This window comes from Petromyzon marinus, unplaced genomic scaffold (assembly GCF_048934315.1).
Source record: "Petromyzon marinus isolate PM22_M1 ecotype Great Lakes invasive population unplaced genomic scaffold, UKy_Petmar_22M1.pri1.0 PM_G_Scaffold_103, whole genome shotgun sequence".
Taxonomy (NCBI): domain Eukaryota; kingdom Metazoa; phylum Chordata; class Hyperoartia; order Petromyzontiformes; family Petromyzontidae; genus Petromyzon; species Petromyzon marinus.
The window spans coordinates 133,221-152,797 of NW_027422655.1; the positions used below are offsets into that span (position 1 = coordinate 133,221).

Genomic DNA, 19,577 nt, shown 5'->3' on the forward strand with positions numbered 1-19,577 from the left:
GGACACTCCACCCCCACAACTCCCAATCGGTGATGGGGCAGTTGTGGAGAGAGTGGAGAGTTTCCCATACCTGGGCAGTGTGCTTATGACTGGCTCCAGTTTAACAGCAGAGGTCTCACTCCGAATCAGTCGAGCGGCATTAACTTTTCATCGGTTGTGTAACGCTGTGTGGAAGCTACCTGGTCTGTCGCTCCGCACTAAGCTTCAGGTCTTCTCGGCCACGGTCATTCCCTCCCTTCTCTACACTTGCGAAACGTGGACCCCCCTAATGGAACATCTTCGCCGGTTAGAAACATTTAGGCTGGCCTGCCTACGATCCATCCTGGGTTTAACCAGACTGGATTGTGTGAGCTCACAAATCCTTGAAAGATCTGGGCAGGGTCCCATCGGTGAGCTCCTCCGGCAGGCAAGGCTGCGATGGCTGGGTCATGTAGCCCGCATGCCCAGCCACCGCATGCCGAAACAGCTTTTGTTTGGCCGGATTGAGGGGGCTAAGCGGGCACGGCACGGGCTAGAGAAGAGATGGAGTGATGTGGTACAGGAGGACGTGGAGCTGAGTGGACTTGCCGATGACTGGTACCAGCGGTGTCAAGATCGGCCTCTGTGGAGGAGGCTCGTGAAGGATGCTACTGGGCAGTTGGAGGCAGTCGCCCTCCAACAACAACGGAGGGCGGAGGAGCGACGCTCACAACAGCGAGCGGAGCGCCGGGTGGCTAAAGCACAGCAGGTTGGCACAGTAGGGGGCACAGGTGGTGCATCAGCCAGTCATCTCAGTCAGTCGACCCGTGGCACCTGGGTCTGCCCCGTGACCTCCTGCCAGCGGGCGTTCGACACTTCACGTGGCCTCAGGGTGCACATAGCCTGGCACAAGCGTCGTGGTGACGTCACCGCCACTTAGTGGCGAATGGCGGTTGTTGTTGTATCTGTGAGTATTTGTGTGTATGTATCTGTATGTACGTGTGTATGTGTGTATGTATGTGTATCTGTGTGTATGTGTATATCTGTGTGTATGTATCTGTGTGTACGTCTCTGTGCGTGTATCCGTGTGTCTCTTTGATCTTTGTGTCTGTGTGGGTGCACATAGCCTGGCACAAGCGTCGTGGTGACGTCACCGCCACTTAGTGGCGAATGGCGGTTGTTGTTTGTGTGTGTCTCTGTGTGTGTGTCTCTGTGTGTCTCCGTGTGTGTACGTGTGTGTGGTGTGTGTCTCTGTGTGTGGTGTGTGTCTCTGTGTGTTTCTGTGTGTGTATCTCTGTTTGATGTGTGTGTCTCTGTGTGTGTCTCTGTGTGTGTGATGTGTCTTTGTGTGTGTCTGTATGTGTGTGTCTCTGTGTGTAATGTGTGTCTTTGTGTGTCTCTGTGTGTGTGTCTCTGTGTGTGTCTCTGTGTGTCTCTGTGTGTGTCTCTGTGTGTGTTGTATTGCCTCGTTACGCGGTAAATGCTGCGGCACAACAGGAGGGAACTGCAGGGATGAGGCTCTCCAGTCTTGGTGCTGTGAATTAAAACAGCGCCAGGGTGGAGCGTCGCGTCCCTACAGCTCGTAGCTGTGACGAAGCCAGAGTGATCAGCGGACAGCCACCATGGTTGCCAGGTAAGGGGAGACTTCACCCGGAACTCTCCTCCACACGTGTTCCCCATGAACATTGTCGCAATAAACGTACGATCAGGAATCTTTAAAATATCCGACCTTTGTTGTTCCGCAAGAATATTAACGCTCAAACTCGTATCGAACTCTTCATTAATTCACTTGGTCAAACAGTTCAGGTACTCGGCAAAGCATTTCACCACCCGGTATGCAACAGTTAAACAATCTACTCCAAATGAACACCGAAATGTCAAATCATCATCCACCATTGACTTCCACATCGATGGAAGCCATTTGCCATGACGTCCAAGCCATTAAACACCGGAACAACGAACGTGCCATTCAAGTACATCTTGAAACCCATTATCTGAAGTAGTTTGTATTAAACAATAACTAAATAATAGAAACACGTTTACAAAATTAAGCGAAGTTATAGTCACGGACTTTTTCCAACTTTAGCTCAACAGGACCACAAAAGCTCAGATATGCGGTGCATAATAAATGAATCAATCTGATTGAAATCATCAACTGGCTAAACACTTTCCGATTTCAACATCACCTTATAAAAGAATAACATTTTAAATATAAGCGCACAACTGTATCTATCTGTGATGAGCGCTGCACTTTCCGTTGTTTTAATGCAGGGGGCGCTGCAAACTTACGCACCCCCTGCATGGACGACGGAGGCGCAGGGACAGACGTTCGATTACGTTGGAATCGATCTGCAGACGGCGGTCTTCTCACACGGCCAGCAGCTCCGTGTCGCCTTATCTCGATCCCGCAATCCCAAACAGGTGAAAGTCCGCATCGAACCGAACCCCCGGCAAGGCCATCTACTTAATGTTGAGAGAAAATCCACTTGAAATGACCTTTTCAATGAAGTCTTCCAGATGTAAATTGATACAAGCTTTTAATGAAGAAATAAAATTATCTAATTCAAAACACAACACAATTCAAAGATGTTTCATTTTAAAACTTCAAAACGGAGCATGGGGTACTTGCGTGAATGCGTCCTTCGTGTGCAAATGTTGTGACTTTCCTGGCCTGAAGGCCGTCAATGTGTTGGCCCATTAATTGGTGCACAGCGTCTCAACAACAGCAGTGGGGTTTGCTTCAACCGATAGGTAACGAACATCCAGACGTCAATCAGCAAGGAGCATTTCTAGTCCCAGTTAGACAAAATTTACGTCAACACGTAAGACAAAACTATAATTCGTGTTGTAGAGAATGTACCTCCTCGTATACGTGTAACTTTCAAGTGGTATGCCTTGTAACTGATGAATGATCCGAGCGTGCTCCCTATTTCAAAGACGATGAGTTGCTCCAGATGCTTCGTGGAACACAAAAACACCGTTTGACCTGTATCACAAGAACAACGGGTCTCACCTGAGTTCTCTGTACAGGTTACTTTCAAACACACACACACACTTTGTCCTAACATCACTTATTCAATGTTTGACCCTTACAGATCAAATGTTACAAGAATGCACAAAACCAGACAAGTATACATTCTAAATTATTGACAGGCATATTAACAAAATTGGATTACTGCAGTGAAATATACTGCATCACGTTACATCGTATTAACAAGAAGCTTTTAAAAAAAGTTGCACATTCTGCTTCACAGTGTATGTAAAACATACTATTGTGTCATTCAAAACGAGTAGGCCATTGCATGCTGGCGTCTGAGTGAAAATGTAGCAAATTCTAAACATTACCTACAAACCGAGGTGCGCTGAGTGCCTTTGCTCCATCAGACCAATTCTGCAGAGGAAGCGTCAGCTGCAGACAGAAAAAAATAATATCCACACCATCTACACGTCAGGCACAGAGGAATGCACACGTGACTTACACGTCTATACTTATTAATATATTCATGATGTAATGAAAAAATTTGATGAACATGCAAATGCCTTCCCGCACCGAGTGCACCTGAAGGGTTTCTCTCCACGGGCTGTTATGGCACACAATGAGAGGGAAAATGTCATTAATATGCCTGGAAGCCTTCATATAATCAAGATGAATGTTAACTCAAAACTCTAAGCACACAATTTCGGCTGTCTCACTACAAAAGGAATATTTATGAAAGCTAAATTCAGCTGACATAGCAAAGGGTGTTGAAAACAATACCATTTGTGTTATGCAGAAATACAGAAATTAATGTTCAATCGCAACTTAGAGGTGTGAATCCAGGCTCAGATGTCCTTGAATGCTGGGATGAACAGTTCCGACTTCAGCTGAATGTGTGTGCTGTGTTCACCTCCTGTTTCCATTCTTACAAAGAGTTCCAGAGGAAAACAAAAATAAACTATTTTTTATATAACTTCCGTGTTCAATAGAGTTAAAGACTTTACTTCAAACACAAACTTGACACTGTCACACACTGGCAGTGGCGTGTCTAGAATCATGCTGGCCACCTTCATCTGCTCGGCATCAATGCTTTCTCACTCCACCAAGTAATTAATCGAGGATCAGTGAACATATCCGAGGCTAACTGGAGTTTGCGTGTCTCTCTCCGTGGTGAGATGTTAACTACCTCACCTGGTATACAGGAAGTCGTGGGTTCGATCCCGACCCTGACGCCTGCTGTATATTTGGAGTTTGCGCGTCTCTCCGCTGAGTGTCTTTGACCGATAGACATTGACACACGTATTCTTGTTTCTTTCGGTAAAGTTATGTAGATAGAAAATAACAATAACAGATAATACAATTACATTAAATAAAGACCACTTGTGTTGCGATCAAAACGACGTGAGTTTTTTTGCTTTATTTACAATTATTTGTTAATTTTTATTGTTATTTTGATTTAATTTTCTATCTACGTGACTTCACCGAAAGAACCAAGAATATTAATTCCTGCAGTCACCAAAGTTTTAAGTCAAAACATTCACACACGTTGACAAAGCCTCACCTTGTGTTGTTGTGGGCAGGTCGCTTCTGATAACAAGAGCGGTATAGCAGCTCAAGCGGGCTTGGCCTGCTAACAAAAGAAAATAAAAACTGCGTGAATATTTACAATAAAACAAAGTTACAAAGTGGCGAGCTGGGTGAAGACAAATTAAACTTAAGCGAGATAATTAAAGTGAATGCAATCAGGCGAGGGCAGGAGGCAAGGCCCCGCGTGGCTAGGCCCCGCATTGTAAAGTTCCAACCTGGACATCGATTCCCATGCTCGCTGCTACTCAACTGACATCCCTACGAGAGAGAGGCTCTACCTTGGTAAACAACAACAACAACCACCACCACCACAACGACCACCACCACCACAACGATGAGAATTTCTCACCTCGGATTTCAGTGCAAGTGCGCACACGGCAGCTTCCTGTTGCCTCGCGACAGCAGGAAGTAGTATGACGTCACTTCCCTCCCACGAGCGGCTCTCTAACTGAATAAATTATGTTAATGAAGCCGGCCCATATGTTGAGAGATGGGGGCGTGGACGCTGAACCCGTCGCAATAAACTCGCGACGGCTTTAACGGTCACATTATGTTAATGAGCTACCAGTCACTGGGCGTAGCTTTGCCCAAATAAGGATTGCCACTGGAACGATATCGGAAGTGACCCAGGCGGAGGTGACGTCACGCTCAAGAGCGCGGTGGACGGGGGTCGGGGTGAATACCTTGGTGACATGACGTCACTAGCGAGGTACACCTCCCTCTGGCGATTCACGCCGATGAGGTAATGCAGAGTGGTGACGTCACAGAGTTGGAGTTGATTTAGATTCATTTTTCATTGCTCCCTCCCTTGGGTGTGTGAGCTCAGAATCAGAATCAGAAAGGGTTTTATTCGCCATGTAAGTTCACACCGACACGGAATTTACTTTGGCAGGATGGTGCATACATTCAACATATAGGAATCTAAAATCTTAAATAAGTTTTAAACAAGTCTTACTATAATAAGGGTTAAAAGTCTAACACCAAGGGGCTGAAGTATATAAAATTAAATACATATCGAATATAAAATAGCTTTAAGATATAATTTAAAAATAAAAAATACAAATAGGGTAACATAGTTAATATCGGCAAGGTGTCGTTATGTAGATCAAATGTTAAAAACAGTGTTAGCCCTTGGCCTTGTTTAACAGGCCAGCAGCAGATGGGAAGAAACTGTTTTTATGGCGTGAGGTTTTGGTCCTGATGGACCGAAGCCTTCTGCCGGAGGGGAGTAGCTGAAACAGAGAGTGTCCAGGGTGGGAGAAATCGGCCATAATCTTCCTCGCTCGCCTCATGGACCTTGTCGAAATGCCAACAACGTGGACATTATTGTGCATACACTGTGTGTACACTGTGTGTGTATACACTGTGTGTCACTGTGTGTGTCACTGTGTGTCACTGTGTCACTGTGTGTCACTGTGTGTGCACACTGTGTGTGTCACTGTGTGTGTGTCACTGTGTATATACTGTATGTACACCGTGTATACGATGTGTGTGTGTACACTGTGTATACCCTGTGTGTACACTGTTTGTGTACACTGTGTATACACTGTGTGCGTACACTGTGTGTGTGTACACTGTGTGTACATTGTGTGTGTACACTCTGTGTATACACTGTGTGTGTCACTGTGTGTGTCAATGTGTGTGTGTCACTGTGCCTGGCACAAGCGTCGTGGTGACGTCACCTCCACTTAGTGGCGAATGGCGGTTGTTGTCACTGTGTGCGTCACTGTGTGTGTACACTGTGTATATACTGCGTGTACACACACACAGTGTACACTGTGTGTGTGTACACTATGTGTATACACTGTGTGTACACTGTGTGTGTCACTGTGTCACTGTGTGTACACTGTGTGTGTACACTGTGTGTGTACACTGTATGTGTGTGTACACTGTGTGTGTACACTGTGTGTGTACACTGTGTACAGACACTGTGTGTGTACACTGTGTGTTCACTGTGTGTACACTGTGTATACACTGTGTCCACTGTGTATGTACACTGTGTATACGGTGTGTGTGTACACTGTATACACTGTGTGTACACTGTGTACACGTGTGTACATTGTGTGTACACTGTGTATAAACTGTTCACTGTGTGTGTGTACACTGTGTGTACACTGTGTGTGTACACTGTGTGTATACTGTGTGTATGTACAGTGAGTGTACACTGTGTGTACACTGTGTGTACTCTGTGTGTGTACACTGTGTGTGTACACTGTGTGTGTGTACTCTGTGTGTGTGTACTCTGTGTGTGTACACTGTGTGTACAGTGTGTGTACACTGTGTGTGTACTGTGTGTGTACACTGTGTGTGTACACTGTGTTTGTGTCCACATTGAACCGAACCCCTGCAAGGCCATCTACTTAATGACGAGAGAAAATTCACACGAAATGTCCTTTTCAATGAAGTCTTCCAGATGTAAATTGAGACAAGCTTTTAATGAAGAAATAAAATCATCTAATTCAAAACACAACACAAGTCGAAGATGTTTCATTTTAAAACTTCAAAACGGAGCACCGGGTGCTTGCGTGAATTCGTCCTTCGTGTGCAAATGTTGTGACTTTCCTTGCATGAAGGCCGTCAATGTGTTGGACCATTAAATGGTGCACAGCGTCTCAACAACAGCAGTGGGGTTTGCCTCAACCGATGGTTGTGAACATCCAGACGTGAATCAGCAAGGTGCATTTCTAGTCCCAGTTAGACAAAATATACGTCAACACGTAAGACAAAACTACAATTCGTGTTGTAGAGAATGTATCTCCTCCTATACGTGTAACTTTCAAGTGGTATGCCTTGTAACTGATGAATGATCCGAGCGTGCTCCCTATTTCAAAGACGATGAGTTGCTCCAGAGGCAGACGCTTCGAGAAACACAAAAGTACCCTTTGACCTGTATCACAAGAACAACGGGTCTCACCTTAGTTCTCTGTACAGGTTACTTCCAAAACACACACACACTTTGTCCTAACATCACATATTCAATGTGTGACCCTCAGATAAAATGTTACATGCACAATCAGACAAGTATTCATTCTAAATCATTGACGGGCATATTAGCAACATTGAATTACTGCAGCGAAATTGACTGCATCACGTTACATCGTATTAACAAGAAGTTATTTTACAAATACGCACCATCTGCTTGACAGTGTATGTACACCGTACTATTGTTGCGTCATTCAAAACGAGTAGGCCGTTGCATGCTGGCGTCTGGGTCAAAATTTAGCAAATTCTAAACATTACGCTACAAATAATAGATCACGGCACTTCGATGGCAACACAATCAATCGTCATCAGGTGGGACAAGCACAGCAGCAATAAGAGGAAACTGCTGGAGTAGGCGCCTACTACTTCAGCAGTTTCTCTTGCTGTGGTTGTCCGACCTGATGACGATTGCTTGTGTTGTGATCTAAACGCCGTGACCTGTTATGTTTCTACCCACGTGGTGACTTTACCGAAATAACTCAAGAGTGTGGATTCGAATCAAGATTGCCTACAAACTACACAACTGAGATGACGCATCAATCATCGCCCCCTACTGACAGGCTCTTGTCCACATGCAGGTTGGTGCAGGGCCACCACCCTGTGCCACACAGGGGCAGCTGCTACTTGGTGATGCGCTTCGAGTGTTTCAGACGAGGTACGACAAAACTCGGAGATGCCGAGGCGGTTAAGCAAGCGCCGAGTAAATGCAATTAATATAACATAGTGAATGCTTGGGAGCTTATTGTCTCTCGCTCCTGGTTAGAGATCTACCCAACCCACAGGTCCACAAAGACTGGCCGCTCTTACTCTGCAGGTTGAACCTAGGAATTGAGTGTTCAACTTCACATTCTTGTCATTAATGGCCTGTGACAAAGGTGCATCTATTGTAGCGACATCGTCTCTGGCTTACACATCTACCGGGTCTCCACTTGACTTTGTATTGTCTAGGAGCAAGTCCACCCACACCTCCACTTCCACAAACTGCTGGGAGTTGCCTCGCTCTGCCTCACAGTGAGAATTCTCCTCCTGCTTCACGTTGCGTCCATCGATGTGAAGGTCCCATTTTGGAGTTGAATCTTCATCACATTTCACCTTCACTTCTTCCCTCTTCACCATCACTTCATCCCTCTTCACCATCACCTCTTTATATTTCACCTCGATACCTTTAAAAGTGTCCAAGCTGGGATTTTCGTCCGGTTCTTGTTTCATGAGGGATGGGCTTATTGGGGCACTTTGACTTTCACAAGCTGATTTCAGACTCCACTCCTTGCAGATCTTCTGATGCTTCTATGTTCTCTGGTGTACTTGAAGATTTTATGAATGTGCAAACGCCTTCCCGCAGAGTGCACCTGAAGGGTTTCTCTCCCGTGTGTGTTCTCTGGTGTACTTTAAGATGTGGTGACTGTGAAAACGCCTTCCCGCATAGAGTGCACTTGAAGGGTTTCTCTCCCGTGTGTGTTCTCTGGTGTACTTTAAGATGTGGTGACTGTGAAAACGCCTTCCCGCACAGAGTGCACTTGAAGGGTTTCTCTCCCGTGTGTGTTCTCTCGTGTACTTGAAGATTTGATGACTGTGCAAACATCATCCCACACAAAATGCACCTGAAGGGTTTCTCTCCTGTGTGTATTCTCTGGTGTTTTTTAAGAACAGATGACAGTGAAAATGCCTTCCCACACACAGTGCACTTGAATGGTTTCTCTCCTGTGTGTGTTCTCTGGTGTTTTTTAAGAACAGTTGACTGTGAAAATGCCTTCCCACACACACTGCACTTGAAGGGTTTCACTCCCGTGTGTGTTCTCTGGTGTTCTACAAGAGTAGATGAATGTGCAAACGCCTTCCCACACATCGTGCACCTGAAGGATTTCACTCCCGTGTGTGTTCTCTGGTGTATTACAAGAGCAGATGAACGTGGAAACGCCTTCCCACACACACTGCACTTGAAGGGTTTCTCTCCCGTGTGTGTTCTCTGGTGTTCTACAAGAGTAGATGAATGTGCAAACGCCTTCCCACACATCGTGCACCTGAAGGGTTTCACTCCCGTGTGTGTTCTCTGGTGTATTACAAGAGCAGATGAACGTGGAAACGCCTTCCCACACACACTGCACCTGAAGGGTTTCTCTCCCGTGTGTGTTCTCTGGTGGGTCTGAAAAACTGATGACCATGCAAATGCCTTCCCACACACAGTGCACTTAAAGGGTTTCTCTCCCGTGTGTGTTCTCTGGTGGGTCTGAAAAACTGATGTCCATGCAAATGCCTTCCCACACACAGTGCACTTGAAGGGTTTCACTCCCGTGTGTGTTCTCTGGTGTGTTACAAGAGCAACCGACTGTGAAAATGCCTTCCCACACACACTGCACTTGAAGGGTTTCACTGCCATGTGTGTTCTCTGGTGGGTTACAAGAGCAGATGAACGTGCAAACGCCTTCCCACACACACTGCACTTAAAGGGTTTCTCTCCTGTGTGTGTTCTCTGGTGTTCTTTAAGAACAGATGACTGTGAAAATGCCTTCCCACACACAGTGCACTTGAAGGGTTTCTCTCCCGTATGTGTTCTCTGGTGTATTTTAAGAGCAAATGACCGTGCAAATGCATAGTTGCACACACTACACTTGAAGGGTTTCTCTCCTGTGTGTGTTCTCTGGTGTATTTTAAGAGTAGATGAATGTGCAAATGCCTTCCCGCACATCGTGCACCTGAAGGGTTTCTCTCCTGTGTGAGTTCTCTGGTGCCATGTCAAATTTCCAGTCCGATCCGTGCTGTATGCACACCGGTCGCATTGTTGACTTGTCCTACCGAGCTGCGCTGAGTGCATTTGCTCCATCAGTCCAATTCTGCGGAGGAAGCATCAGAGGAAGCGTCAGCTGCGGACAGAAAAAAATAATATCCACACCATCTACACGTCAGTATCGAGGCACAGAGGAATGCATATATACATGTGACTTACACGTCTATATTCATATATTCATGATGTAGTAAAAACGTTTCACAAATTCATCACAGGGCAGTTACGGCACACAATGAGAGGGCAAATGGTCATAAACATGCCTGGAAGCCCTCGTATCTTCAAAATGAATGTTAACCTAAAACTCCGAGCACACAATTTCTGCTGTCTGGTTACAAAAGGAATATTTATGAGAGCTAAATTCAGCTGACATAGCAAAGGGTATTGAAAACAATACTATTTGTGTTAGGCAGAAATGCATAAATTAACGTTCAATCGCAAATTAGAGGTGTGAATCCAGGCTCACGTCCTTAAATGCTGGGATGAACAGTTCCGACTTCAGCTGCACGTGTGTGCTGTGTTCACCTCCTGTTTCCATTCTTACAAAGAGTTCCAGAGGAAAACAAAAATAAACTATTGTTTTGATATAACTTCCGTGTTCAACAGAGTTAATAGACTTTACTGCAAATACAAACTTGACACTGTCACACACTGGCAGTGGCGTGTCTAGAATCATGCCTGGCCACCTTCATCTGCTTGGCATGAATGCTTCCTCACTCCACCAAGTAATTAATCGAGGATCAATGAACATAGCCGAGGCTAACTGGAGTTTGCGTGTCCCTCTCCGTGGTGAGATGTTAACTGCCTCACCTGGTGTACAGGAAGTCGTGGGTTCGATCCCGACCCTGACGCCTGCTGTATATTTGGAGTTTGCACGTCTCTCCGCTGAGCGTCTTTGACCGATTGACATTGACACACGTATTCTTGTTGATTTCGGTAAAGTTACGTAGATAGAAAATAACAATAACAGATAATACAATTACATTAAATAAAGACCACTTGTGTTGCGATCAAAACGACGTGAGTTGTTTTTCTTTATTTGAAGTTATTTATTTATTTCATTGTTATTTTATTCAATTTTCTATCTACTTGACTTTACCGAAAGAACCACGAATATTAATTCCTGCAGTCACCAAAGTTTTAAGTCAAAACATTCACACACGTTGACAAAGCCTCATCTTGTGTTGTTGTGGGCAGGTCGCTTCTGATAACAAGAGCGGGATAGCAGCTCAAGCGGGCTTGGCCTGCTAACAAAAGAAAATAAAAACTGCGTGAATATTTACAATAAAACAAAGTTACAAAGTGGCGAGCTGGGTGAAGACAAATTAAACTTAAGCGAGATAATTAAAGTGAACGCAATCAGGCGAGGGCAGGAGGCAAGGCCCCGCGTGGCTAGGCCCCACGTTGTAAAGTTCCAACCTGGACATCGATTCCCATGCTCGCTGCTACTCAACTGACATCCCTACGAGAGAGAGAGGCTCTACCTTGGTAAACAACAACAACAACCACCACAACAACAACAACCACCACTACCACTACAACCACCACCACCACCACAACCACCACCACAACGATGAGAATTTCTCACCTCGTATTTCAGTATAAGCGCGCACACGGCAGCTTCCTGTTGCCTCGCGACAGCAGGAAGTAGTATGACGTCACTTCCCTCCCACAAGCGGCTCTTTAACTGAATAAATTATGTTAATGAGGCCTGCCCATATGTCGAGGGATGGGGGCGTGGGCGCTGAACCTGTCGCAATAAACTCGCGACGGCTTTAACGGACACATTATGTTATTGAGCCACCAGTCACTGGGCGTAGCTTTGCCCAAATAAGGATTGCCACTGGAACGATATCGGAAGTGACCCAGGCGGAGGTGACGTCACGCTCAAGAGCGCGGTGGACGGGGGTCGGGGTGAATACCTTGGTGACATGACGTCACTAGCGAGGTACACCTCCCTCTGGCGATTCACGCCGATGAGGTAATGCAGAGTGGTGACGTCACAGAGTTGGAGTTTAAGTTGATTTAGATTCTAGATTTAAAGCTTTCGTGACTGCAAGGATCCATACTCTTTGGTTCTATTCGGTAAAGTCAGGTAGGTAAATAATAAAACAACAATAATCACGACGTTTCGGCCACAACACAAGCGGCCTTCATCAGGTGAAGGGACGAGCCTGTCTGGAGGACAGCGCTGGAGTGGAAGAAGCCACGCCTAGATCGCGACATTTAAGCTGTGTGAGAGGAAGAAGAAGAAGACCACGGGCTTTGACAAAAGAATTAGCATATAAATTAGCATTGAAATGGCTCATTGAAATAGCCAAGTCAAAGTATACACATCCGCAGAGGTGCCCCCCGACAAAGGAAATTAGCATAGGATTTAGCATTTAAATAGTTTAGTGATTAGCTAGTAACTGGTCACAGAAATAGCTATTTTAAAGTCAGAGCATATACATTCACCGAGGCACCCAGCACTCATCAAACAGGAGAATCCAGTGAAACACAACCACGCCCAGACATCGGACCTGTGTGCGAGCAGAGAGGCGGTGTACGTGCCGGTGGACTTGCAGTTTGGCGAGGGGAGGGGGGAAAGGGGGGAGGGGGATTTTACCCATTGATGGTGTGAAAATGGGAATTTATAAGAGCTGCGAAAGTTTGGGGTACCACTACTCGAAAAATATACTGTACCATTGAAATTAATTTAATGTTTAGTTCGATTTAGAACATCTTTCCAATGGTTGCTTAATTTGAAACCATCCTCTCGGTTGAAATTGTGTCTGTGTTTGTAGATCTGAATTGCTTCATGAACAAATCTCTGATAAAAGCCCGTGGGTTGCAAAGAACCTTGGTATCGGAAAAAAATTATATCGTGATCCCCCACAGCATTGTAACAGTGATCAGCTACGGCAGAAGAATTCGTTTTGCCGTGTTTCAAATCTGATTTGTGCTCGCGAATTCGGTCAGAGACATGTCGCTTTGTCTCACCGATGTAGCAATAACCGCAGGTACAACTCAATTTGTAAACCCCGGGGTACTGTAAATCAGGAATGACATCCTTCACGGATGGGATCAGATCACGAATTTTGTGTACTGTATTGAACCGGACCTGGATCTTGTGTTTGTTTAGAATTTTGGAAATCTTTTTAGTAACGCCTGCTATATATGGAAGTGTGATGGTTTTGACCGGAGTATCAAGTGGTTGTTTCTGTATGGAAGGAGCGACAGCTTGGCGGATGGTACGGTCAGAGTAACCATTCCTTTTGAGGGCCAGGTGTACATGTTTTAATTCACTGGTCAGGTGGTGTTGGTCCGAAATGCAATGAGCCCTATGGTATAAAGTTTTGATGAGAGAATTCTTTTGGGCTGGGTGGTGGTGGGAATCAGGTTTCAAGTAGGAATCTGTGTGGGTGGGTTTCCTGTAGACAGAATGCCCCAATGAGCCATCAGGTCTCCTCTCAAACAGAACGTCTAAGAATGGTAGCTTGCCATCTTTCTCCACTTCCATGGTGAATTTGATGGCGGGATGTCTGGAATTGATGTGGTGTAGGAAAAGGTTCAGAGCTGGGAGGCCATGTGGCCAAATGACGAAAGTGTCATCCACATATCTCTTCCACAGGGAAGGTCTGAGGGTGGAAGTCTGGATGGCGTCTGATTCAAATTTCTCCAAGAAAATATTGGCTATCACTGGTGACAAGGGGGAACCCATGGGGGTACCCTCATTTTGTTTGTAGAAGGAGCCATTCCAAGTAAAGTAGGTATTGTTGAGGCAGTGCCTAACCAGTGCAGGTGTGTCGGGGTCTAGTCCATGTTGGACCAAATTTTCAATTATTTCAATGGTATCAGGTACTGGGACCTTGGTGAACAAAGAGACCACATCGAAGCTGACAAGGATATCGTCAGGGGACAGTACAACGTCTTTGACCATAGAGACCAATTGGGCTGAGTTAAGTACTGCTGAGGTGGTCTTGCCAGTGAAAGGCAGCAAGGTATCTGACAGAAAACGGGCTAGTCTATAGGTAGGGGAGTTGATCGTGGATACGATGGGTCGTAGTGGGGTGCCTTCTTTATGAATCTTGGGAAGACCATAGAATCTAGGGGGTCTTGCAGCAGAAGGTTTTAGGGAGGGACGTTTAGTTGGGTCGATTAGGGAGGTCGAACTTGTGATGATCTTGTTGGTTTTTATCGCTAGGCTATTAGTAGGGTCATTTTTTTTATTTTTGAGTAACTTCCATCGTTGAGCAGATTCTGGATTTTGTTGTTGTATGAATCTTTATCCATAATAACAGTTGCGTTTCCTTTATCGGCTGAGAGGATGACTATATCACTTCTGTTTTTTAAATTCGCGAGTTCAGAGCGTTCATTTTTGCTGATGTTACTAATGTGTTTCTTAGCATTCTTAAGAATAGTGGCTATTTCAGCTCTCGCAACGTCTGCTTGGATGTGTCCTACGCCTTTGAGGGCTACATCGACCTGAGAGATGATATCATCTATTGGTATGTGTTTTGGGGTGACAGCAAAATTTAGTCCCCTAGCCAGTACTGTTTTCAGATTGTCCGAAATCGGAGTGCTACTCTAATTAATGACGATTTTGTTAACATCTAGTTTTGTTATATGTGGAACTGGGTTCTTCTTTGATAGGTGGTTGAATTTAGAAATCAGGTTAGCTTTACATTTGACTGACAGTGACTCAGCAGAAGAAGCAGTCATGTTGTCTACGTGATTCCAATCAGAAGGTGACATTTTTTGTGTTAACATTAAATGAGCTTGTAGGAGAGTCCTGTCTAAAGTATCGAGTTCAAATCGGAGTAGCCTTATTCTCTCTGAGATTAAAGATAGGCTGGCCTTAAGCAGAATCTGTTTAGAATTCGGAGAAGATACAGCAGCAGAAGAGAGTGTGAAAGCGATGGGTATTACCTTGTGATCGCGGCATCTTTTGAGGAAGGTCAGCGTCTCGATGAGCTGTGACTTCTTGTCCCGTTGTCTGTTAAAAGCTCTAACAGATAGGTGAAAGCCCTCCCCGTAGAGGTTATCAATTCTAGATTTAAAGCTTTCGTGACTGCAAGGATCCATACTCTTTGGTTCTATTCGGTAAAGTCACGTAGGTAAATAATAAAACAACAATAATCACGACGTTTCGGCCACAACAGAAGCGGCCTTCATCAGGTGAAGGGACGAGCCTGTCTGGAGGACAGCGCTGGAGTGGAAGAAGCCACGCCTAGATCGCGACATTTAAGCTGTGTGAGAGGAAGAAGAAGAAGACCACGGGCTTTGACAAAAGAATTAGCATATAAATTAGCATTGAAATGGCTCATTGAAATAGCCAAGTCAAAGTATACACATCCGCAGAGGTGCCCCCCGACAAAGGAAATTAGCATAGGATTTAGCATTTAAATAGTTTAGTGATTAGCTAGTAACTGGTCACAGAAATAGCTATTTTAAAGTCAGAGCATATACATTCACCGAGGCACCCAGCACTCATCAAACAGGAGAATCCAGCGAAACACAACCACGCCCAGACATCGGACCTGTGTGCGAGCAGAGAGGCGGTGTACGTGCCGGTGGACTTGCAGTTTGGCGAGGGGAGGGGGGAAAGGGGGGAGGGGGATTTTACCCATTGATGGTGTGAAAATGGGAATTTATAAGAGCTGCGAAAGTTTGGGGTACCACTACTCGAAAAATATACTGTACCATTGAAATTAATTTAATGTTTAGTTCGATTTAGAACATCTTTCCAATGGTTGCTTAATTTGAAACCATCCTCTCGGTTGAAATTGTGTCTGTGTTTGTAGATCTGAATTGCTTCATGAACAAATCTCTGATAAAAGCCCGTGGGTTGCAAAGAACCTTGGTATCGGAAAAAAATTATATCGTGATCCCCCACAGCATTGTAACAGTGATCAGCTACGGCAGAAGAATTCGTTTTGCCGTGTTTCAAATCTGATTTGTGCTCGCGAATTCGGTCAGAGACATGTCGCTTTGTCTCACCGATGTAGCAATAACCGCAGGTACAACTCAATTTGTAAACCCCGGGGTACTGTAAATCAGGAATGACATCCTTCACGGATGGGATCAGATCACGAATTTTGTGTACTGTATTGAACCGGACCTGGATCTTGTGTTTGTTTAGAATTTTGGAAATCTTTTTAGTAACGCCTGCTATATATGGAAGTGTGATGGTTTTGACCGGAGTATCAAGTGGTTGTTTCTGTATGGAAGGAGCGACAGCTTGGCGGATGGTACGGTCAGAGTAACCATTCCTTTTGAGGGCCAGGTGTACATGTTTTAATTCACTGGTCAGGTGGTGTTGGTCCGAAATGCAATGAGCCCTATGGTATAAAGTTTTGATGAGAGAATTCTTTTGGGCTGGGTGGTGGTGGGAATCAGGTTTCAAGTAGGAATCTGTGTGGGTGGGTTTCCTGTAGACAGAATGCCCCAATGAGCCATCAGGTCTCCTCTCAAACAGAACGTCTAAGAATGGTAGCTTGCCATCTTTCTCCACTTCCATGGTGAATTTGATGGCGGGATGTCTGGAATTGATGTGGTGTAGGAAAAGGTTCAGAGCTGGGAGGCCATGTGGCCAAATGACGAAAGTGTCATCCACATATCTCTTCCACAGGGAAGGTCTGAGGGTGGAAGTCTGGATGGCGTCTGATTCAAATTTCTCCAAGAAAATATTGGCTATCACTGGTGACAAGGGGGAACCCATGGGGGTACCCTCATTTTGTTTGTAGAAGGAGCCATTCCAAGTAAAGTAGGTATTGTTGAGGCAGTGCCTAACCAGTGCAGGTGTGTCGGGGTCTAGTCCATGTTGGACCAAATTTTCAATTATTTCAATGGTATCAGGTACTGGGACCTTGGTGAACAAAGAGACCACATCGAAGCTGACAAGGATATCGTCAGGGGACAGTACAACGTCTTTGACCATAGAGACCAATTGGGCTGAGTTAAGTACTGCTGAGGTGGTCTTGCCAGTGAAAGGCAGCAAGGTATCTGACAGAAAACGGGCTAGTCTATAGGTAGGGGAGTTGATCGTGGATACGATGGGTCGTAGTGGGGTGCCTTCTTTATGAATCTTGGGAAGACCATAGAATCTAGGGGGTCTTGCAGCAGAAGGTTTTAGGGAGGGACGTTTAGTTGGGTCGATTAGGGAGGTCGAACTTGTGATGATCTTGTTGGTTTTTATCGCTAGGCTATTAGTAGGGTCATTTTTTTATTTTTGAGTAACTTCCATCGTTGAGCAGATTCTGGATTTTGTTGTTGTATGAATCTTTATCCATAATAACAGTTGCGTTTCCTTTATCGGCTGAGAGGATGACTATATCACTTCTGTTTTTTAAATTCGCGAGTTCAGAGCGTTCATTTTTGCTGATGTTACTAATGTGTTTCTTAGCATTCTTAAGAATAGTGGCTATTTCAGCTCTCGCAACGTCTGCTTGGATGTGTCCTACGCCTTTGAGGGCTACATCGACCTGAGAGATGATATCATCTATTGGTATGTGTTTTGGGGTGACAGCAAAATTTAGTCCCCTAGCCAGTACTGTTTTCAGATTGTCCGAAATCGGAGTGCTACTCTAATTAATGACGATTTTGTTAACATCTAGTTTTGTTATATGTGGAACTGGGTTCTTCTTTGATAGGTGGTTGAATTTAGAAATCAGGTTAGCTTTACATTTGACTGACAGTGACTCAGCAGAAGAAGCAGTCATGTTGTCTACGTGATTCCAATCAGAAGGTGACATTTTTTGTGTTAACATTAAATGAGCTTGTAGGAGAGTCCTGTCTAAAGTATCGAGTTCAAATCGGAGTAGCCTTATTCTCTCTGAGATTAAAGATAGGCTGGCCTTAAGCAGAATCTGTTTAGAATTCGGAGAAGATACAGCAGCAGAAGAGAGTGTGAAAGCGATGGGTATTACCTTGTGATCGCGGCATCTTTTGAGGAAGGTCAGCGTCTCGATGAGCTGTGACTTCTTGTCCCGTTGTCTGTTAAAAGCTCTAACAGATAGGTGAAAGCCCTCCCCGTAGAGGTTATCAATTCTAGATTTAAAGCTTTCGTGACTGCAAGGATCCATACTCTTTGGTTCTATTCGGTAAAGTCACGTAGGTAAATAATAAAACAACAATAATCACGACGTTTCGGCCACAACAGAAGCGGCCTTCATCAGGTGAAGGGACGAGCCTGTCTGGAGGACAGCGCTGGAGTGGAAGAAGCCACGCCTAGATCGCGACATTTAAGCTGTGTGAGAGGAAGAAGAAGAAGACCACGGGCTTTGACAAAAGAATTAGCATCTAAATTAGCATTGAAATGGCTCATTGAAATAGCCAAGTCAAAGTATACACATCCGCAGAGGTGCCCCCCGACAAAGGAAATTAGCATAGGATTTAGCATTTAAATAGTTTAGTGATTAGCTAGTAACTGGTCACAGAAATAGCTATGTTAAAGTCAGAGCATATACATTCACCGAGGCACCCAGCACTCATCAAACAGGAGAATCCAGCGAAACACAACCACGCCCAGACATCGGACCTGTGTGCGAGCAGAGAGGTGGTGTACGTGCCGGTGGACTTGCAGTTTGGCGAAGGGAGGGGGGAAAGGGGGGAGGGGGATTTTACCCATTGATGGTGTGAAAATGGGAATTTATAAGAGCTGCGAAAGTTTGGGGTACCACTACTCGAAAAATATACTGTACCATTGAAATTAATTTAATGTTTAGTTCGATTTAGAACATCTTTCCAATGGTTGCTTAATTTGAAACCATCCTCTCGGTTGAAATTGTGTCTGTGTTTGTAGATCTGAATTGCTTCATGAACAAATCTCTGATAAAAGCCCGTGGGTTTGCAAAGAACCTTGGTATCGGAAAAAATTATATCGTGATCCCCCACAGCATTGTAACAGTGATCAGCTACGGCAGAAGAATTCGTTTTGCCGTGTTTCAAATCTGATTTGTGCTCGCGAATTCGGTCAGAGACATGTCGCTTTGTCTCACCGATGTAGCAATAACCGCAGGTACAACTCAATTTGTAAACCCCGGGGTACTGTAAATCAGGAATGACATCCTTCACGGATGGGATCAGATCACGAATTTTGTGTACTGTATTGAACCGGACCTGGATCTTGTGTTTGTTTAGAATTTTGGAAATCTTTTTAGTAACGCCTGCTATATATGGAAGTGTGATGGTTTTGACCGGAGTATGAAGTGGTTGTTTCTGTATGGAAGGAGCGACAGCTTGGCGGATGGTACGGTCAGAGTAACCATTCCTTTTGAGGGCCAGGTGTACATGTTTTAATTCACTGGT

General features: G+C 44.9%; 1 protein-coding gene and 1 long non-coding RNA gene across 2 annotated transcripts; both read right to left on the reverse strand.

Moving 5' to 3' along the window:
- Positions 1–1,721: 1,721 nt before the first annotated feature.
- On the reverse strand, positions 1,722–4,094 carry LOC142908837 (uncharacterized). The gene is made up of 2 exons (XR_012932008.1): positions 3,304–4,094; positions 1,722–2,944 (listed from the first exon to the last, which is right to left on the reverse strand). It is a non-coding gene; the product is annotated as an uncharacterized LOC142908837 (long non-coding RNA).
- Positions 4,095–6,938: 2,844 nt separating this feature from the next.
- LOC142908826 (uncharacterized) lies at positions 6,939–10,851 on the reverse strand. Its single transcript, XM_076059463.1, has 2 exons — positions 10,753–10,851; positions 6,939–10,335 (listed from the first exon to the last, which is right to left on the reverse strand). The coding sequence occupies exon 2, from the start codon at positions 10,323–10,325 to the stop codon at positions 8,745–8,747; it is 1,581 nt and encodes a 526-aa protein (XP_075915578.1). The 5' UTR covers positions 10,326–10,335; positions 10,753–10,851; the 3' UTR covers positions 6,939–8,744.
- Positions 10,852–19,577: the final 8,726 nt, after the last annotated feature.